Source organism: Erpetoichthys calabaricus, chromosome 9 (genome assembly GCF_900747795.2).
Source record: "Erpetoichthys calabaricus chromosome 9, fErpCal1.3, whole genome shotgun sequence".
Classification (NCBI taxonomy): Eukaryota; Metazoa; Chordata; class Cladistia; order Polypteriformes; family Polypteridae; genus Erpetoichthys; species Erpetoichthys calabaricus.
Genome location: NC_041402.2, coordinates 11,372,311 through 11,395,510, shown reverse-complemented (window position 1 = coordinate 11,395,510; position 23,200 = coordinate 11,372,311). Strand labels below are relative to the sequence as shown.

Sequence of the window (23,200 nt, the reverse complement as noted above, 5' to 3'; positions counted from 1 at the left end):
TGTGAAGTGCGGCAATGTGCTATACCAGTGCATGCTCCCCAACCCGACCTGACTGTGTCCTTTTTGTAGCATGGAGACCCAAACCGCTCACAATACTCCAGATGAGGCCTCACCAATACGCCTTCTTTTAATTTTGTTTAACGAAGTAAATGACTAAAAATTTAGTTTGTTTATGGCCAGGGTTTTGTGATGGTACCCTTCTCCACTTGTGCCTTAATCATCTCTTCCTTGTTGTTTAGAACTCCAGTTTACACAGAGGATTCTCAACGAAAACACCAGCAGCTGTGACTTTCATGGACCAAATTCTACCCAAGAGAGCACAGTGGACTACATTTCTGTGCCCTCCGAACAGCTTGAAGAACTGAAAAGGAAAGGTATGTCTATCTATCTATCTATCTATCTATCTATCTATCTATCTATCTATCTATCTATCTATCTATCTATCTATCTATCTATCTATCTATCTATCTATCTATCTATCTATCTATCATATAGTGCATTTCATATCTATCTATCTATCTATCTATCTATCTATCTATCTATCTATCTATCTATCTATCTATCTATCATATAGTGCCTTTCATATCTATCTATCTATCTATCTATCTATCTATCTATCTATCTATCTATCTATCTATCTATCTATCTATCTATCATATAGTGCCTTTCATATCTATCTATCTATCTATCTATCTATCTATCTATCTATCTATCTATCTATCTATCTATCTATCTATCTATCTATCTATCTATCATATAGTGCCTTTCATATCTATCTATCTATCTATCTATCTATCTATCTATCTATCTATCTATCTATCTATCTATCTATCTATCTATCTATCTATCTATAAAATTCATCGTCTGTCTGTCTGTCCACTTAGTTAGCGAACGAGAGAATTACTTCATGGATTTAGATCATTTTTTTTTCTATAATTCGCTTGAACATTCTGGTTGATTTTGCAATTTCTCTCCTCACACCAAGTATCAGAGTTTGCTTGCAGGAGTGATGTATTTGCGCTAATCCGAGACAGAGGCTGTGGGCCAAAGGGAGGGGGAAGCGTGACTTCAGGAGTGGGGAGCCGGTCTACTTCTGTGTTTTGGAGCTTAACTTTCCTCCGCTTAGCTAGCGAAACCTTTTTGTTTATTGATTTTTAAAGTTTGTCCTGTTTCACTATTACTCGGGCGGAGCTATGGGGAACGGCTAATACAGTATAAAATGCAATGTCTTTTCACAAGAGAACTACTTCATGGATTTAGATCAGGTGTTTTTCTATAATTCGCTTGAACGTTCCGGTTGATTTTGCGAGTTTTCTCATCGCATTGTGTATCATAGTTCTCTCGCAGTACCGATTTATTTGCGCAAATCTGAGAGACACGCAGCGGGGTGGGGCTCTCCAAACTCATGCGCCCCCCCTCGGGGCGTGTACATTACCTCTGCTTAGATAACAAATAATAATACATTTTATTTATATAGCGCCTTTCCCATGCTCAAGGCACTTACAGAATATAATAAAGAACGGCAGAATATACAGTATATAGCATTGTACAAACCAGATAAATAAATAAAGAAGATTAAAACAGTAAATTCTGAAAAAAAAAACAGACAACATAGATAGATAGCTAGATAGATAGTGAACGAGAGAAATACTTAACTGATTTAGATTGTTTTGTGGAACATTCCGGTCGATTTTGCAACTTCTCTCATTGTGCCGTGTATCACAGTTCGCTTGAAGTACTGCTTTATTTGTGCAAATCCAAGAGAGATGCAGCGGGCCGAGTGGAGGGGGACTCCTCACTCACGCGCCAGCCGCATGGCGTATCTTGCATCCATTTAGCTAGTGAACGAGAGAACTACTTAATGGATTTAAATCGGGTTTTTTTTCTATAATTTGCTTGAACATTCCAGTTGATTTTGCGACTTCTCTCTAAGCAGATTTTTTGCTTAGTTTTGCTAAGGTCAAACAATGAAAGGGTTAGAACATAGCATCTTAAACTGTGGCTCGTGACACTAAATGAGTTGCTGCCTTTTGGGTCGCGACGCGCCGTTGTATTCAATGGGAAAGGGTCGTGTGTGGTTTGTGAAGTGTCTTGCGATGGGTTGCCACGTACTGTTTAAGCAATCGGCATTGCTCCGCCGTGACCTTCGGCTGCAATTCTCCAAGGGGGATGTGACTGACGCTGGCAAATGTCCATCATGGACTGTGTCTCGAAGACACTAAGAAGGGCAAGATTGGGTCGCAAAAAAAAAAAAAAAAAGTTTAAGAAACACTGGTCTAGAAAATGAGATTCAGGGCAGAATTTCAATAAGAAATGATGGAAAGGAAAACAGAAGAGCGCTGGGAGCAAAGAAAATCATCAGAAACACCTCAGGTAGAAGATAACTAGGACAGTTTCTTCTGTAGGCCACTGTGCCACCCTGTAATTTATTTGTGACTGTGAAATCTTTTGAACGATTACTTTTCAAATTCTGTCCCACTCAGAATGCACCTCATAACATGAAGAGTTCCTACACCCAAAATGATTATACAGCATTTAAAGAATAGAAATGAATATTCTCTCTCTCTTTTTTTATATCTGCTGGAAACACTTGAGTGTTTGATAAATGTCTGTTCCTACACATCAAATACAAAGTGATTTCAATATAAAATTACAACTCTGTAAAGTAACTCTCAAGGACAAGGGCAAATATTTCAATACTGAAAATGTAGAATACAAAAGTATCTTCTGTGTTTTAAAAGAAGCCATAGTTCAAACTCATAGACTTTCTGTTCTGCAAAAATGATGTTTTCAGTAATGAAAATAAAAAACCTGACAGGTATCTGAGTTCATTGAGCTTAATAGTAATAATACTTACTCAATTTAATAAATCATAAATGGATGATGTACTTAGAAACTGACAGACCAAAGCAGCAGTGAGTCCAAAAGTCCACTCGCTCACCGTTTCACAAAGCCCCCTGGGGACTCCACCACCTTACAGTCAGGTCAGGTTAGGTTGGGGAGCAGGCACTGGTACAGAGTGTTGCAGCACGCACCACATGACAAAACAGCTTGGGGTCCTGGTGGGCAACCCCCCCAATGCAGACACAGAGCCCAGTCCCACCAACCAGAAATGACCCTCTACCTGCCGCTGCCAGGTGTAATGTGGGCGTCCCCTTGGCCTGGCCCAGCCCGTCGGTTCCTCAGCAATGAGGGTCCTGCGAGCGAGATCACCCACGATTGTTGAGCTGCGGCATTTGCTTCGTTTCAATGTTGTGTCTCTTCATCTGTGTCACTAGCATGACTTTTTTTTTTTTTGCTGCATACAGGTCTTTCGTAGTGAGATGTGAGGTGAATGCAAGCAAGTGCCATTTAGTGGCTGTGATTGAGGGTGATCAGAGCACACTGCTCCCTACACACACTATATACGTTTAATGTGTACGTCAGGTTGGAGAGCTTACACCGGTACACCACGTTGCCATACCCACCACACAACGAAACACCTCAGGGTCCCGGTTGGCAACCCCCTGGGCAGACACATGGTCCAGTCCCACCTTCTGGAAATGATCATCTATCTGCCGCAGCCTGGCGTTATGTGGGTGTCCCCTTGGCCTGGCCCAGCCAGTCGGTTCCTCAGCAATGAGGGTCCTGCGAGCGAGATCACCCACGATTGTTGAGCCGCAGCATTTGCTTCGTTTCAACATTGTGTCTATTCATCTGTGTCACTAGCATGACGTTGCTGTTGCACGGCAGCATTTGCTGCATATAGGTCTCTCGTAGTGAGATGTAAGGTGAATGCAAGCGCCATCTAGTGGATGTGGTTGAGCGTGATCACAGCACACTGCTCCCTACACACACCGGTCTTTTGTTTATATACAGTATGTTTAATGTGCAGGTCAGGTCAGGTTGGGGAGTATGCACTGGTACAGCACGTTGCCATACCCACCACACAACGAAACACCTCAGGATCCCGGTTGGCAACCACGTGGACAGACACATGGTCCAGTCCCACCCTCTGGAAATGATCATCTATCTGCTGCAGCCAGGCATTATGTGGGCGTCCCCTTGGCCTGGTCTAGCTGCTCAACAGTGAGGATCCCGTGAGGCAGATCACCTTCGGAGAATCGCGCCACATGGCCATAGTGCCATAACTGACGCTCCCTCACAATGCAGGTAATTTGCCTCATTCAGGACTCTGTGAGTAACATAATGTCAAACCAGCGGCACCCAAGCATCCGGTCTGCAGTTCTAACTCAATCAGCATGACATTGTGATCTCCAGCCTTGTCCCCGTCGACACTCTCACCCATGTTAACAAAAGGATCACTGAAGTGACAACAGCTGGTCTTTTTGTTGCAGGGCTGACATGCAGTGGAAATGGGCTTTTTGGATTAAGTTCATTTTCGTGACAACAAGGAACATTGCAATTAATTGCAATTCATCTGATCATTCTTCAGAACATTCTGGAGTAGATGTAAATTACCATCATAAAACGGAGTCAGCAAACTTTGTGAAAATTCATATTGATGTCTCAAAACCTTTGTCCACATAACTGTAGTGCTGTAGCTGACGCTCCCTCACAATGCAGGTCATGTGCCTCATTCAGGACTCCATGAGCAACACAAAGTCAAACCACCGATACCCAAGGATTCTCTGAAGAGACACCAAAGGAGTCCAGTCTTCATCTCAGGTCACTGGATAGTGTCCATGTCTCTCAAACAGGATGTACCAGGACTCTAAAGACTTGGACCTTCGTCCTTTTCCAGAGACCTCATGACCCCCCATGCTCTCCCAATCCGTCTACTGACTTCATAGAAAGATTCACCAGAGTCACATGAATGTCACTGCTGAGGTAAGTAAACCTCTCAACAAGGTCGACACTCTCTCCGCAGACAGACACACTGCTGATGGCCGTGCCCAAGAGGTCACTAAAGGCCTGGATCTCGGTTTTTATCAGGTCACTCACAAGCCCAGACACTCAAACATCTCTAACAGCATTAAAACAGTTTTACTCATCCCTTAAAAATGATTGTGCATTAACCAACAACAGCTCTAATCCCACTGCTTACACAAAGGCCGGTTACTACATATTTTATTTAGAGCATTAGAACAATCTAAAAGAGAACAGGCCATCCAACCCAACAAAGCGCGGCAGTTCTGTTCACATCATTCCTCCAAAATAACATCAAGTCAACTTCTGAGGGTCCCTAAGGTCCTACTGTCCACCACACTACTTGGTCAGTTATTCCGTGTCTCTGTGGTTGTCTGTGTGAACTTGGCATTGTTTGAGTTAGATAAACCTCATACAACTTCAATCATAACCATAGTGTAAAAGGGCGGAGCTCTAGAGATCTACAGCTAGACTCCACCTACTTGGGCCACCCATTGGAGTCATCTCCACCTACTTGGAGCTCCAGGAGAACAGGCCATTCAGCCCAACAAAGCTCACCAGTCCTGTCCACTGAATTCTTCTAAAATAACATCAAGTTGAGTTTTGAAGGTCCCTAAAGTCCTCCTGTCCACAACACTACTTGGTCACTTATTCCATGTGTCTGTGGTTCTCTGTGTGAACTTGGCATTGTTTGAGTCAGACAGCCCTCAAACAACCGCAATCTTAACCACAGTGTAAAAGGGCGGAGCTCTGGAAGTGTACAGCTAGACTCCACCTACTTGTGCCACCCATTGGAGTCATCTCCACCTACTTGGAGCTCCAGGAGAACAGGCCATTCAGCCCAACAAAGCTCACCAGTCCTGTCCACTGAATTCTTCTAAAATAACATCAAGTCGAGTTTTGAAGGTCCCTAAAGTCCTACTGTCCACAAAACTACTTGGTCACTTATTCCATGTGTCTATGGTTCTCTGTGTGAACCTGGCATTGTTTGAGTCGGACAGCCCTCAAACAACCGCAATCTTAACCATAGTGTAAAAGGGCGGAGCTCTGGAGGTATACAGCTAGACTCCACCTACTTGGCCCACCCATTGCAGTCAGCGCCATCTACTTGGTGCTCCAGGAGAACAGGCCATTGAGCCCCACAAAGCTCGTCAGTCCTATCCTCTTAATTCTTCTAAAAAAAGATCAAGTTGAGTTTTGAAGGCCACTAAAGTCCTACTGCCTACCACGCTACTTGGTCACTTATTCCATGTGTCTGTGGTTCTCTGTGTTAATATGGCATGATTTGAGTCGGCTAACCCTACCACAACCCTACTCTTATCTATAATATAAAAGGACAGAGCTCTGGAGGTCTACAGCTAGAGACCACCTACTTGGTGCCCCAGGAGAACAGGCCATTGAGCCCATCAAAACTCGCAAGTCCTAGCCACTTAATTCTTCTTAAATGAAATCAAGTCAGAGCATTTTCAGGTCGCTGATTCTTCAGTTTGTAATGTTATTAAGAAATGGCAGCTAACAGGAATGGTGGAGGTCAAGATTAGAGTAGGTGATGTGAGCCACATAGGCAAGCACTGGTACACTATTCTGTGACTCAAACTTAATTTTAAATGATTTATAACCCATCCTTAAATAAGAATTCCTATAAATTTTAAACCCATAAAACTATTCTCTTAAGTGTTTTTTTTTTCAATAAATAAATAAATATTTTAAATATATTTTTAAAATGGTTTAAAAACCGGCATAAAACAAGACTTATCGTGTAGGGGTTCAAGAAGAGTGCCCCCTACCGTTGAATCTTACAATTACAGGTAAAACAAACTCTTTCTATATTTTGGAAAAAAAAAAAGTTTTCTAAGAAAATGACTAAAATAAACTGTTTTAAGAAATCTTAGGTTTATAAATATTTTATATTTAGGGATTATAAAAGGTTAAAAGTCATACATTTAATATTGGGTTTAACATAAGGGCCCTGAGACAAATTCTTAAGATCAGGGACCCTAAAGAGAGTCCTTAGCCTCAGGGCTTCTATTTATTTACTGACTTTAAATTAAGTGCTTGTGTTTGGGTGAGGTCTGGAAGACCAAGTAAACTTTCTGAAGGAACTTGGATTGTTAGAAAGGCAAATAAAAACCCCTGTTTGACTGCAAAAGACCTTCAGGAAGGTGTAGCAGACTCTGGAGTGGTGGTCCACTGTTCTACTGTGCAGAGACACCTCAACAAATAGGACCTTCATGACAGAGTCCGCAGAAGAAAACCTCCACAAGTCCTCGCCACAAAATTCCGCGCCTGAACTTTGCAAATGAACACCCAAACAAGCCTAATGTGTTTTGGAAAACAAGTCCTGTGGACCGATGAAGTCCAAGTAGAACTTTTTGGCCACATTGTGCAAAGGTATGTTTAGAAAAAGAAAGGGAGCCGAATTCCAGGAAAAGAAAAAGTCTGGCAGTGGACTGATCAGCTTTGGGCTTGTGCTGCAGCCAGTGGCACAGGGAACAGGTCATTGGTAGAGGGAAGAATGGAGTCAAATTAATACCATCAAATTCTGGAAGCAAACACCACACCATCTGTAAAAAAGACGAAGTTAAATAGAAGGTGGGTCCTACAACAAGATCATGATCTGAAACACACCTCCACATCTACAATGGAATAAATTCCTCAAGATGCGTAAGCTGATGGTTTTGCCAGGACCCTTTCAGCCCCCTTGACCTAAACATCACTGAAATCTGTGGAGAGATTTCAAAAGAGAGAGCAGTGCATGGCCTAAAAATCTTGCAGAATTAGAAGCCTTTTGCAAGGACGAATGGGCGAAAAGACCCCAAGTAAGAACTGAAAGGTACTTAGCTGGCTACAAAAAGACTTTACAAGCATTGATATACTCACCAAAGGGGTTCTTACTAAGTACTGACCATGTCGGTGGCCCAGACTTTTGCTTCAGGCCCTTTTCAATTTTTTTGGTATTTTGTACCTGTAATTAGTAGAAACATATATATTATAAAATGTACTCGTTTAAAATATTAAAGAAATGTGTCATCTTTAACTTGATGCGTTTTGTTGATCAGTTTATCTTCTGCTCACTTAACTATTCACAGTTTTTGAGTAAGGAGGCACAGACTCTTTCATGCCACTACATACAGTACAGTGCATCGGGAAAGTATTCACAGCACATCACTTTTTCCACATTTTGTTATGTTACAGCCTTATTCCAAAATGGATTAAATTCATTTTTTCCTCAGAATTCTACACACAACACCCCATAATAACAACGTGAAAAAAGTTTACTTGAGGTTTTTGCAAATTTATTAAAAATAAAAAACTGAGAAATCCCATGTACATAAGTATTCACAGCCTTTGCTCAATACTTTGTCGATGCCCCTTTGGCAGCAATTCCAGCCTCAAGTCTTGTTGAATATGATGCCACAAGCTTGGCACACCTATCCTTGGCCAGTTTCGCCCATTCCTCTTTGCAGCACCTCTCAAGCTCCATCAGGTTGGATGGGAAGCGTCGGTGCACAGCCATTTTAAGATCTCTCCAGAGATGTTCAATCAGATTCAAGTCTGGGCTCTGGCTGGGCCACTCAAGGACATTCACAGAGTTGTCCTGAAGCCACTCCTTTGATATCTTGGCTGTGTGCTTAGGGTCGTTGTCCTGCTGAAAGATGAACCGTCGCCCCCAGTCTGAGGTCAAGAGCGCTCTGGAGCAGGTTTTCATCCAGGATGTCTCTGTACATTGCTGCAGTCATCTTTCCCTTTATCCTGACTAGTCTGCCAGTTCCTGCCACTGAAAAACATCCCCACAGCATGATGCTGCCACCACCATGCTTCACTGAAGGGATGGTATTGGCCTGGTGATGAGCGGTGCCAGGTTTCCTCCAAACGTGACGCCTGGCATTCACACCAAAGAGTTCAATCTTTGTCTCATCAGACCAGAGAATTTTCTTTCTCATGGTCTGAGAGTCCTTCAGGTGCCTTTTGACAAACTCCAGACGGGCTGCCATGTGCTTTTTACTAAGGAGTGGCTTCCGTCTGGCCACTCTACCATACAGGCCTGATTGGTGGATTGCTGCAGAGATGGTTGTCCTTCTGGAAGGTTCTCCTCTCTCCACAGAGGACCTCTGGAGCTCTGACAGAGTGACCATTGGGTTCTTGGTCACCTCCCTGACTAAAGCCCTTCTCCCCCCGATCGCTCAGTTTAGATGGCCGGCCAGCTCTAGGAAGAGTCCTGGTGGTTTCAAACTTCTTCCACTTACGGATGATGGAGGTCACTGTGCTCATTGGGACCTTCAAAGCAGCAGAAATTTTTCTGTAACCTTCCCCAGATTTGTGCCTCGAGGCAATCCTGTCTCGGAGGTCTACAGACAATTCCTTTGAATTCATGCTTGGTTTGTGCTCTGACATGAACTGTCAACTGTGGGACCTTATATAGACAGGTGTGTGCCTTTCCAAATCATGTCCAGTCAACTGAATTTACCACAGGTGGACTCCAATGTAGCTGCAGAAACATCTCAAGGATGATCAGGGGAAACAGGATGCACCTGAGCTCAATTTGGAGCTTCATGGCAAAGGCTGTGAATACTTATGTACATGGGATTTCTCAATTTTTTTATTTTTTAATAAATTTGCAAAAATCTCAAATAAACTTTTTTCACGTTGTCATTGTGGGGTGTTGTGTGTAGAATTCAGAGGAAAAAAATTAATTTAATCCATTTTGGAATAAGGCTGTAACATAACAAAATGTGGAAAAAGTGATGCACTGTGAATACTTTCCGGATACACTGTATATATATATATATATATATATATATATACACAGTTGACCCTCAATATACAACTGGCCTGACATGCGAACAACTTAGTTTACGACCAAAATTTTTGTTTTGAATTACGACCAACATCTTGCGTTACGACCTGAATGCGGTCACGTGTATCCGCTTGTGCGATTGTAAACAAACAGCCGAGAGTGTTTGTAAGCGTCAGTCGGAGCCCAGATACATGTGTTTGTGATGTAATTTCGGTCAGTGCAGTGATTTATATAATTTATTTCGCTAATTACTAAGGAAGGACGAGAAGGTAACGAAGGTAAAGAAAGCGATCACAATCAAAACGAAGAAGGAAATTGTGTGGAAATATGAGAGTAGCGTTCGTGTGACAGATCTCGCTAATATGTACATCATGTCGAAATCCACCATCTCGACAATTTTACAAAGAAAAGAATTGTATAGCTCCTTCCAAACAATAACCACCATCCATTTCATTCTCCTCCCTTCCTGCAAGCCAAAGATGTCAAATTAAATGGTGAGTACAGTATGAAATTCTTGTTTCTGGTAGGCTAGGCACTTTTTATTACTTTTTGGTTAGTACATTAGAAAAATTATTGGTGTTCTTGGTAAATTATGCACATTATACAACCCTTTTGTATTAAAAAAAAAGTTAAGTAAGTGTTGCTGTGGGAGGTTCACCTCCCACCCACCCCCTCCACGTAATGTTTTGCTATATATTGCCTTTGATTCTTGTAAGTCTAAGCATTATCCCCTGATGAAGACCCCTGGCAGGGGTTGAAAGCTCAGGAATAGAAAACTACTTCATGATACGTGATTCATTTTTCTCCCTTTGTGGATCTCCAGCTGCAAATATGCAAACCGTATCACAGACCTCCATCCATCCATTTTCCAACCCGCTGAATCCGAACACAGGGTCACGGGGGTCTGCTGGAGCCAATCCCAGCCAACACAGGGCACAAGGCAGGGAACCAATCCTGGGCAGGGTGCCAACCCACCGCAGGACACACACAAACACATCCACACACCAAGCACACACTAGGGCCAATTTAGAATCGCCAATCCACCTAAATTGCATGTCTTTGGACTGTGGGAGGAAACCGGAGCACCAGGAGGAAACCCACGCAGACACGGGGAGAACATGCAAACTCCATGCAGGGAGGACCCGGGAAGCGAACCCTGGTCTCCTAACTGTGAGGCAGCAGCGCAACCCACTGCGCCACCGTGCCGCCTTCTCATACATCATAAAATAAAAGCGTGGGCGCTTTTCATCAATCAACATTCAAAAAACACTTCTTAAACTCTAAGCAAAAGCGCCCATGTTCCGGTTTCCGACAATTTACAACACAGCGAAGCCGAACGTTTTATATATATATATATAAATAAAATCAAGAGCAGATCTCTTGATGAAATCCTCAAATTAAATACAACATCAGTTACTACCACAGTAAATGTATATCTATACTCTGCAGTTTTGTAACTGATTAAAACTCCCTGCTTATTCCATTGGTAATCTTTGCTACGCTGCCATCTGCTGTCTGGTTAATCTTCCTACAATGTATATACAGAATCACATGTATTAAATCCAGTGTTTAGAATTGCTAAAATTTCTTAAGCACTTGGTACGCTGAATTATCATCTCTTCACTTAAGATAAATAGGCAGACCTGTAAACTGGTACAGGAAATAAAGGTCTGGGCACAAAACATCAGAAATAAAGTTTATTTTCTTCTTCTAACATACATTTGTGAGTTATAATGCTTTTTTAGAACAGATTCTTAAACCTTTGGTAAGTTTACATTTTCCTGGATTTTTATCAAAAAATAACATCCAAATTTAATAAAATATATTTTTCTTTTTTATTTGATTTTAATTAGAATTAAAATCCCTTTTTTATTTGCAATGGTGATGGACAGGTTGACAGACAAGATTAGACAGGAGTCCCCGTGGACTGTGATATTTGCTGATGACATTGTGATATGTAGCGATAGTAGGGAGCAGGTTGAGGAAACCCTGGAGAGGTGGAGATATGCTCTAGAGAGGAGAGCAATGAAGGTCAGTAGGGACAAGACAGAATACATGTGTGTAAATGAGAGGGAGGTCAGTGGAATGGTGAGGATGCAGGGAGTAGAGCTGGCGAAGATGGAGGAGTTTAAATACTTGGGATCAACAGTACAGAGTAATGGGGATTTTGGAAGAGAGGTGAAAAAGAGAGTTCAGGAAGGGTGGAATGGGTGGAGAAGAGTGTCAGGAGTGATTTGTGACAGACGGATATCGGCAAGAGTGAAAGGGAAGGTCTACAACACGGTAGTGAGACCAGCTATGTTATATGAGTTAGAGACGGTGGCACTGACCAGAAAGCAGGAGACAGAGCTGGAGGTGGCAGAGTTAAAGATGTTGAGATTGGCATTGGGTGTGACGGGGTTGGACAGGATTAGAAATGAGGACGTTAGAGGGTCGGCTCAAGTTGGACGGTTGGGAGACAAAGTCAGAGAGGCGAGATTGCGTTGGTTTGGACATGTGCAGAGGAGAGATGAGGGGTATATTGGGAGAAGGGTACTAAGGATACGTTTATGGATGTGGTGAGAGGGGACATGCAGGTGATGGGTATGACAGAACAAGATGAAGAGGACAGGAAGAAGATGATCCGCTGTGGCGACCCCTAACGGGTGCAGCCGAAAGAAGAAGAAGAAGAATTGATTTGAATGAGAAGCTGTTAACATTCCAACACAATCAAGTCAAACTTAAAGCAAACAAAGCCAAATTCAACTCCCACCCAAGAGAAAGAGAGGAGAGCCAAAGCTACTGTATAATAGGAACAAGAAAAGAAGGGTCGCCTTTTCCTTTGAAATGGGAGCTTGTTCTAAAATGTTGTTGATTAGATCCTGCTATATTTTAAAAAAGTTTTGCTCAGATCTTCTAAGTAAGAATTTGATTTTTTTCCAATTTCAAATAGCATAGAACATCAGTTACCCACTGACTTAAAAGTGGTGGGCTGGGATTCTTCCAGTTTGATAAGTAAGACAAGATAAGTCCACGTGCTAGTTGTGTAGTAAAGGCCATTACAGTCTGTTTGTCCTTCTCCATGTTAAGCCCCTCTGTGAGCCCCCCAAACACAGCTGTTAATGGGTATGGGGTGATTGTGAAACCAGGCCTTCACAGATTTTTGTCCAAAATGATGTTCATTTGTTGCATACCCAAAACATGTGGCTCAATGATGCTGGAGCTCGTTTGCAACGTTCACAGGTTGGATTTTGCCCTGGAAACATTTTGGACAAATTTAACTCTTTTAGGGCTAATTTTATTTGTTTTTTTTTCTCCCTGGGCTGAATATTTTTCCAAAAACTAACTTTTTTTTAAAAATGAACACAAAGCAATTGAAATCAACATAAAGTATTTCCTTTTGACAAATGTTACTGTCTTGCATGTTGTATGAGCCTGCATACTCTATGATTTCACATACATATCACATACATTTTACACAGCAAAGTCTGATCTCGCTCAAAGCAGCCAATTTCAGTCCTTGCCACATTGCACTGCTTACAATACGTGTTTCTTTGGTGCCTACTTTTCAATTGTCTGTTGCTGCACTTTCTCACATATATTGTTAGTGTGTACTGTAGAGAGACAAGTCACCCGTTTGCCATCGTGCCATGCCACTGCCACCAAGTTATCTGCCCGCATGAAAACCGTATTGTCACCTCTTTTCCTCTTCAGCCTGTCTGGCTTCAACTGTGAAGGCCTGTGTCTCCTGTTCACCCTCACTGTGCCACAAGCTCCAATTCCTGTGCTCTGTAGCTCCATGAACAATTCTGGGCATGTATAAAAATTGTCCACAACATGACCCAAATGTTCATAGCCCTGAAGCAGCTCCAGCACAACCTGACTTGTCAACGGACAGTTCTCTCTTTGAAAGAAATACTTTCCTGTATATGTAATTACTTTCAGGCATAAACCAGTGTTTGCTTCTGCCAGTACAAAATCCTTTATGCCATACTTTGTGGGCTTGTCTGGCATATATTTGCAGAAAAAAGGTGTCCCTTTTATTTTATCATAGATTCATGCACAGACAAATCACAGCCAGGCTGATAAAATTGTTTCTATGTTGGTTCCACAATGTCAAGCAGGGGCTGAACTTTATGCCTGGCTCACCCCATGGGATTTGCTTCTGTTTATTACAGAAGTGAATAAAACTTTGCAGGAGCACGTACCTATCATCACACTGCATAGCCTGTCCAAAGCCACCAGGGGACAAAGCACGTTTGGACCAATGCTCCCTGAAGTTATATCACCAGTTCTGTCCCATCTCTATTTGTAATGCCACAGCGCGCTTCATCTCGTCTTTTGTTGTGGGTTTCCACTTTGAAAAACGAGAATGTGATGCAAGTGCAGCCCGTGATTCAAAAAATTTCTCTGCCTACCTGTTTGTCTCGTCTGACAGTAGCTGAAAAGCAGCATCAGGAGAGAGCAGCCTGAAGTAGTCCAGCAGCGGGTGATCTGTCGTGTCCAACAGCAAGCCATGCCGTCTTGTGAAGCCAGTTCAGCTCCCACGGATCAATGTCTGTGGATTCCTTCCACGCGAACCTTGCCGTAGATGCATCGGCTGTGTGAATGCACTCATCTGGCAGCGGATCAGCTGGCGCGGCATCGGCTGGTGTCTGATCAGCTGATGCCGGCTTCTCACTCTCTTGTTCGATCTCCTGATCACTGCCAGTAAAATCCGATTCTGAAAAATCAGAGTCCGACTCCGCGATAATGCGCAAAACATCGTCTGCCGAGTGTTTTCTTTTCTGCACTTCCTTCGCTCCCTTGTGACATCTCGATGCCATCTTGCCATTGTTTACATTTCGCAACTCACGCACACGTAAGGATTAGTCAACGAGTCAACGAGTCTAGCATTCCTCCAAGCACAGAGGGAATGCCTGCGACGTGACAGTAAGTTTTGTCACCATTAACAGCTGATTGTCGCCCTCTATCCCTGGATGTCGACTTTTGTTGACATTCGCCCTCAACCCCTCCTGTCGACAAAAGTCGACATCCGCGCTAAAAGAGTTAAACAAGACAGTTGTGCCCAGATGAAAGTTGAATGATTGAGTACTTTGCGCATATGGAGCTTGAGTAAATTCTATGCATGGCTGCCTTCCACTCCATTTCTGAAGTGTTGAGTGAGAAATCCTGTCCCCTAAAGTACTCTGGGATCTTTAAAAGGAAGGAAGTTTAACACTTAAACTGCCGGAATTGGCTATAGTTGCTTGCTAGAGCAAATAGCCAGCACGCCGGAGCTGATCAGTCCGTGCCGTATACTCGTTGAGCCGCCAGCTCTTGACCACTGGCGCCCCCTGCAGCACTGCAGCCTCACTGTCCCTGGTATTGAGCCACTGCACTAGACTGGCCTGCCAGCATCAGCATTGACCTCTGTGTGCTTGTGTGCGGCCAGTTCAAGCTCAGTTGGCTCGGTGAATTACTAGCATCTTGTACATATAATAATAGATCGTTTCAGTAGTTCAGTTCATTGGCAGCATGTTGCACTAATTGTGATGCTCTTTGCATGAGAAAAAATACGTGTTCCATTAAAATTTCACATTTTCTTTGTGAATTGTGACGCTTACTTAAAAAGTGCAGCAAAAAAGTATTTGGTGTCCAGGGGTACATTAACCCTGTGGCAGTTTAAGGGTTAAGATATTTTTATAGATTGCAGATATGCTGAGTCTTCAAGACTGATCAATACTTTCTTCTGGATTAGAACAAAGTGTGACGTGAGGAAAACTGGGCAGCTTCTGTTTAGCAAAGTTTCTACCTTGAAAGTATTGGAATAATTGTTTTGATGAGAGGTTGAACTTGAAGCATGATTGTTCATATAGGCTGCAAAACATTATCAATGTACAGGTGTCTAAGTGTTTTAATCCCAGACGTTTTCCTTACTGTGCATGTTTCAAAAGGGTGGAAAAAAAGGTGGTTGTCATGTGGAGGCGCAACGGATAAAAGCTTCTCTGTCGTAAAGTGCTTCCTACATTGGGTCTGTATTCTGAGAGAAAGAAGGGCAATTTTGATTGTTAGTGTACTGATGATAATTTGTATTTACCAGGGAAAATTAAGGAGTACTCAGTCAGTCATTATCCAAGCCACGGGGGTCTGCTGGATGCAATCTCAGCCAACACGGGGCGCAAGGCAGGAACAAATCAATGGGCAGGGCGCCAGCCCACCGCAGGGCACACACACCAAGCGACAATTTAGGATGGCCAATGCACCTAACCTACATGTCTTTGGACTGTGGGAGGAAACCCACGCAGACACGGGGAAAACATGCAAACTCCACGCAGGGAGGACCCGGGAAGCGAACCCAGTACTGCGAGGCAGCAGCGCTACCACTACGCCACAGTGCCGCCCCATTAGGAAGTACTGCAAGATTTTAATCCTATTGTGGACCAGCCTTGTGTAAGTTCATCAATTTGTGCCGATGTCCTGGTCTTTCTGGCCTGTATATCTGCCCGCAGTAAGAGAATTGAAAGTTAGGTAGTGCCATGCCACCTTCTGTTTTAGTCTCTGTAGAGTCTCCCTTTTGGATGTGTGGATGTTTCGAATTCCAAATAAATGAGGTTATGATTGAATCTAATTTCTTAAAAAAGTGATTTGTTAATGTACGAGTGTAGAGAAAAGCCAAGCAAGATGACACCTTTTATTGGCTAACTACAAAGATTACAATATGCAAGCTTTCAAGGCAACTCAGGCCCCTTCTTCAGGTGAGATGTAACTCTGATGACATCTCGCCTGAAGAAGGGGCCTGAGTTGCCTCGAAAGCTTGCATATTGTAATCTTTTTAGTTAGCCAATAAAAGGTGTCATCTGGCTTGGCTTTTCTCTACATTCATAATGGCTAACACGGTACAACACCCTAGTACTATTAATGTACGAGTGACATTCAAAAAGTTTCCTCACTTTTTTTTAACTTTATTTATTAAGAATTTCAAAAACAAATTACATCACTTTTCTATATAGTCACCTTCGTTTGTGATGCAATTTTCCCAGCGTCGTACCAACTTTTTAATGCCCAATTACTACTCCTCCCGCCTTCACCGTTTCCAGCGAAAATACGAGAAGCTTGGGAAGGATGTTCATCTTAACAGTGTTGATTCTCCCTGCTAATGTAAGATGGAGGGTAGACCATCTATGCACATCTTGTTTAATTTTTTTCCATGCAGACAGCAAAATTTTGTTGAAAAGACCGTTATATTTGCTTGTGATATTTACTCCTAGATATTTAAACTGATCTGCTAAAATAAATGGGAATGGGTCCAGTCCGATATTGTGTGCCAGACAATTCACTGGAAAGTGCCCACTTTTATTGAGATTGATTTTGAGTCTGGATATCTTTTGAAAATCTGCCAGTGTTTTTAGGACTGCTGGCCAGAAATGTAATAAAATAATATCCTGTCTTCTGCAATGTGAATAGTGACAGGATAAGTGACTGGGCAAAATAAGACCCTGGTGATGACCTAAAACCCCAACGACGCTGTCTGCAGCTGGCATACCATGCCTGCAATAAGCATTTACCTAAAAAAATCTCCAGTCCCCCCCCCAGCCCCCTTAGGAGTTTCAACATATTATTGTTGTACAACATTGACTCACAGCAGCGACGATTCTAGGGACTCTGGGGGTCCGAGGCAAACAATTCCATGGTGCCCTCCAGGTCTCCCCATCCCATCCTTCCCGAGTGCTGACAAGGTAAAATTAGTTACCATTATTTTAGAAGAAAAAAAAACGTTAATTGTTAAGATCATCAGGGAGAATTTAATAAACACAAATCCTTTATTTTTATTTTGTAAAAAACAGATATAAATAAAACACAATAAAACAATGGTAACAATTAGCTACTGCAAAAATGAATCTATTACTCGTTTACTCTTCTGTAACAAGACCTTAAGAAAATCTATCTATCTATCTATCTATCTATCTATCTATCTATCTATCTATCTATCTATCTATCTATCTATCTATCTATCTATCTATCTATCTATCTATCTATCTATTATATAGTACCTTTAACAGCTAGCTAGTTATTCTTTTTATATTCAGTCAGGATGGGTTTTATTAGATGAGATAAAACAAATTACTGTGAAAAGATCTCAATCACACAAAAGATGAAGAGCAGATTTAAAATTGCATCCACAAGCCTGCATGAGATAAAGAACGATTCAGTGTATGTATATAAAGTGTCACATGTAGGAAACAGAAATGTTAGAGTTGAATGCACAAGAGGAGGTTTAAAACTTGAAGTCCACCTCATGAGAAGGACCCGGGACTCAAAGTGGACTCATCACTCACTGTCTACATCAGCGCAGTGTTCTGAAGCCATTAGTAAGGTCTGTCTGTCTATAGTGCCTTTCCTATCTATGCGTCTTATAGCGCCTTTCTTTCTATCTGTCTCTGTCTGATATTCTTCCTTCTCCGTAGTTCTTCAGGTATGAATTTTTTTCCCCTAATTGAAATGTTTTTTTTTTTCTTTCTAAATGGGATAAGATAATGGAATGCTACCGTACCATTGCTAAGCCTGAGCAGAGTCGGCTCATCCCAGCAAGCAGATGGTGCAAGGCAGGAACGATCCATTGGACAGGGGTCCACACACACACACACACATTGGGACCAATTTTAGTGTCTCAAATCTACCTGCATGTCTTTGGACTATGGTAGGATAGCCACACAGACACGGGGAGAACATGCAAATTCCATTCAGACAGGACCCTGGGTGTGAACCATCATCTCCATACTGTGAGGCAACATTTATTATATTGTGCCTTTCATGTCTATCTATCTATCTATCTATCTATCTATCTATCTATCTATCTATCTATCTATCTATCTATCTATCTATCTATCTATCTATATATCTATCTATCTATCTATTATATAGTGCCTTTCATATCTATCGTCGGTGCACAGCCATTTTAAGATCTCTCCAGAGATGTTCAATCGGATTCAAGTCTGGGCTCTGGCTGGGCCACTCAAGGACATTCACAGAGTTGTCCTGAAGCCACTCCTTTGATATCTTGGCTGTGTGCTTAGGGTCGTTGTCCTGCTGAAAGATGAACCGTCGCCCCAGTCTGAGGTCAAGAGCGCTCTGGAGCAGGTTTTCATCCAGGATATCTCTGTACATTGCTGCAGTCATCGTTCCCTTTATCCTGACTAGTCTCCCAGTCCCTGCCGCTGAAAAACATCCCCACAGCATGATGCTGCCACCACCATGCTTCACTGTAGGGATGGTGCCAGGTTTCCTCCAAACGTGACACCTGGCATTCACACCAAAGAGTTCAATCTTTGTCTCATCAGACCAGAGAATTTTCTTTCTCATGGTCTGAGAGTCCTTCAGGTGCCTTTTGGCAAACTCCAGGCGGGCTGCCATGTGCCTTTCACTAAGGAGTGGCTTCCGTCTGGCCACTCTACCATACAAGCCTGATTGGTGGATTGCTGCAGAGATGGTTGTCCTTCTGGAAGGTTCTCCTCTGTCCACAGAGGACCTCTGGACCTCTGACAGAGTGACCATCAGGTTCTTGGTCATCTCCCTGACTAAGGCCCTTCTCCCCCGATCGCTCAGTTTAGATGGCCGGCCAGCTCTAGGAAGAGTCCTGGTGGTTTCGAACTTCTTCCACTTATGGATGATTGAGGCCACTGTGCTCATTGGGACCTTCAAAGCAGCAGAAATTTTTCTGTAACCTTCCCCAGATTTGTGCCTCGAGACAATCCTGTCTCGGAGGTCTATAGACAATTCCTTTGACTTCACGCTTGGTTTGTGCTCTGACATGAACTGTCAACTGTGGGACCTTATATAGACAGGTGTGTGCCTTTCCAAATCATGTCCAGTCAACTGAATTTACCACAGGTGGACTCCAATGAAGCTGCAGAAACATCTCAAGGATGATCAGGGGGAACAGGAGGCACCTGAGCTCAATTTGAGTTTCATGGCAAAGGCTGTGAATACTTATGTACATGTGCTTTCTCAGTTTTTTTATTTTTAATAAATTTGCAAAAACCTCAAGTAAACTTTTTTCATGTTGTCATTATGGGGTGTTGTGTGTAGAATTCTGAGGAAAAAAAAATTAATTTAATTCATTTTGGAATAAGGCTGAAACATAACAAAATGTGGAAAAAGTGATGCGCTGGGAATACTTTCTGGATGCACTGTATCTATATATGTATTTATTATATAGTGCCTTTCATATCTATCTATCTATCTATCTATCTATCTATCTATCTATCTATCTATCTATCTATCTATCTATCTATCTATCTCTGCTTCAACAAGTCTTTGCGTAAAGAAGAGCTTCCTGCACGTCCCCTTAATCTCCACTGATGTCCTGGAGTACGGATTTCATCCTTATGCTGAAAGAATGTTTAACATCTTGATAAATTCCTTTAATAATTAATGTGAATTACTTACAATTCTCTTTTATACCTGGCAGGTAATCAAAAGGTGACTTTCATTAACACGTGGTACGGATCCCTGCACCCTTTCTTTGTTAATGGCAGCGGCACCCGCAATGATTCCTTAGTGTCCGATGGAAGTCAGAGGTGAGCAGACTAACATCCCATGGAGAGTGAATGTAGAAGTTGTCTTACAATGGCCACGGTTGCCTCTTTCAAGAGTCTTGAAGGAACACAGAGTTGTAGTAATGGTGTGATGAATGTTTTCGAGTGGTTTTAGTGGGTGATTTTTGCTTTGTTTTCATTTCAGGCTCATAGGCACAATCCTTGGATCTTCAGTTATTTCTACCACAGCGTACAGCGACATCCAAAAGACTAACTTGGCTGTGCATTACAGGCTTCAGCATAAAATAGAGGTGGTCTGATTTTTTATGTTTCAAATGGTTTTATTGAGTGATATCTATTTAAATGTCAACAAATCTTGTCAAGCTAATTTTTCAAAGTGCTGTTAGTAATGCAGTATTTCACAACTTGTAGAAATTGTGGAGATTTGAAAAATATGAGAAGGTGATGACACATAAAGAGGCAACACAAAGCATCCAAAGGAATGTTAATTTTGTAATTGGAATTATGCTTTTGAGATTGCATACAGTGCATTTTTAAATGTGATCGAATGGTGATGAAACGCGGGATGAAATGTTGGGACACCAAATGGGTGGTCATTCGGTTGAGCAGGTCTTTGCTTTTTTGTGGAGCTCTGCTTTCTGTGTTGGCTCAACTCAAAGTGAGGCGCCTCCCTCTGAGCATGCTCAGCTTTATACGGCCTGACCCAGAAGGGGCGGAGTCAGTTGACTTCAGTGGGCGTTTTCTCAGACAGGTGACCAGGTTAACAACAGCACCCCCTCTTCCTTCAGAGTGGTACTACATACCTCATCTGAGCATGGAAGGCAACCTACTGACATGCATTATGACAGTATGTATGTATGTAGTAGGATGAAATTATTAGCAACCCCCCAGGAAAATGGAATATTTTCCTAAAATTAAGTCCAATGTTAACAACATTCATGAAACCTTAACAGAGTAAACCATTCATTGTAAAGGCTCCCATTTGGTACAGTTTGGACTTTGGATTGTTTTATGACAGATGGAAAATCTTGGCAATCACAGTTATTAACTGCCATGTGAATTCCTCAAGAAAAAACGGTAGCAAATTGAAATTTTCAGGTTCTACTCTTCCCCTAGTGGGCATTTTGGAGAAATGAGTGATTCTGTGCTTTGGAACTCCAAAGTGATAGCATTATGAGAATAGGTAGGTAGGTAGATAAATATAAGAGGTGCTTTATGATAGATAGATAGATAGATAGATAGATAGATAGATAGATAGATAGATAGATAGATAGATAGATAGATAGATAGATAGATAGATAGATAGATAGATAGATAGATAGATAGATAGATAGATAGATGACAAAGGCACCACACAACACACACCTTTATTCTTCTGCGGGGAAGAGTTTTCTGATTGCTGCCGTCTTCTCAACAGTATACAAATAATGCCGACAATGACAGCACAGTGCTTCCACCTTCAGTCCTCCACAAAGGTTTTGTCCTTCTTCCTCCCGACTCTGGACGTTAAATACTGGCAGCTGGCCCCCTTTAATAGGACACCCAGAAGGAATTCAGGTGTCCAACGACCTTGTTCCAGCCTAGTGTGGTGGAAGTGGTGCCAAACAGGACCCAGGAAACGTCCAGGTGCCCCCTGGCTTCCATACTCCAAACCTGTGGCCCCGCTGCAAGCCAAGGATAGATAGAAGTGAAAGGCACTATATGATAGATAGATAGATAGATAGATAGATAGATAGATAGATAGATAGATAGATAGATAGATAGATAGATAGATAGATAGATGTGAAAGGCACTATATGATAGATAGATAGATAGATAGATAGATAGATAGATAGATAGATAGATAGATAGATAGATAGATAGATAGATAGATAGATATGAAAGGCACTATATAATAGATAGATAGATAGATAGATAGATAGATAGATAGATAGATAGATAGATAGATAGATAGATAGATAGATAGATAGATATGAAAGGCACTATATAATAGATAGATAGATAGATAGATAGATAGATAGATAGATAGATAGATAGATAGATAGATAGATAGATAGGTAAAGGCACTATATAATAGATAGATAGATAGATAGATAGATAGATAGATAGATAGATAGATAGATAGATAGATAGATAGATAGATAGATAGATAGATAGATAGATAGATAGGTAAAGGCACTATATAATAGATAGATAGATAGATAGATAGATAGATAGATAGATAGATAGATAGATAGATAGATAGATAGAGATAGATAGATAGATAGATAGATAGATAGATAGATAGATAGATAGATAGATAGATCATTATTTGTCTCCAGGGGGGATCTGAATGAGACACCACCTTCCATGGCTGTCCAGTTATAGAAAATGGATATGGAAAGGTGAATTTTCCCTTTGTTAATTAATTGTCTTTGGCAATGCTCTTAATTAATCCAAATATTTTGGTACGGCTCCTAATTTCTTTACCTTACCTTTCTCTCTTGTAGGAAGGGGTCACTTGCCTTTAGACTTACACTCTATTGCCAAAAGTATTGAGATGCCTGCCTTTATTCACAGGTGGCGCAGTGGTAGTGCTGCTGCTTTGCAGTAAGGAGACTTTGGAAGATTGTGGGTTTGCTTCCCGGTTCCTCCCTGTGTGGACAGCGCTTTGAGTACTGAGAAAAGCGCTATATAAATGTAATGAATTATTATTATTATTACTTTAATGACATCCCATTCTAAATACATAGGCCTGAATAAGGAGTTGGCCCACCCTTTGCAGTTCTAAGAGCTTCAGCTCTTCTGGGAAGGCTTTCCACGAGGTGTAGGAGTGTGTTTATGGGAATTTTGGACCAGGAGGGCATATGTGAGGTCAGGCACTGATGTTGAACGTGAAGGCCTGGCTCACTCGCAGTCTTCGCTTGAATTCATCCCAAAGGTGTTCTACTGGGTTGCGGTTAGGGCTCTCTCTATGCTGGCCACTCAAGTTCCTCCCCACCAAACTCGCTCCTCCATTTCTTTATAGACCTTGCTG

General features: G+C 41.9%; 1 protein-coding gene across 1 annotated transcript in view; it reads left to right on the top strand.

The window, feature by feature from the left end:
• Positions 1–23,200, top strand: part of adgrd2 (adhesion G protein-coupled receptor D2) — a 324,978-nt gene that overhangs the window by 86,190 nt on the left and 215,588 nt on the right. Inside the window, exons 6-8 of the mRNA XM_051931976.1 lie at positions 240–374; positions 20,097–20,205; positions 20,369–20,474. Coding sequence (XP_051787936.1) covers positions 240–374; positions 20,097–20,205; positions 20,369–20,474 — 350 coding nt within the window. The remainder of the gene's footprint in view (positions 1–239; positions 375–20,096; positions 20,206–20,368; positions 20,475–23,200) is intronic.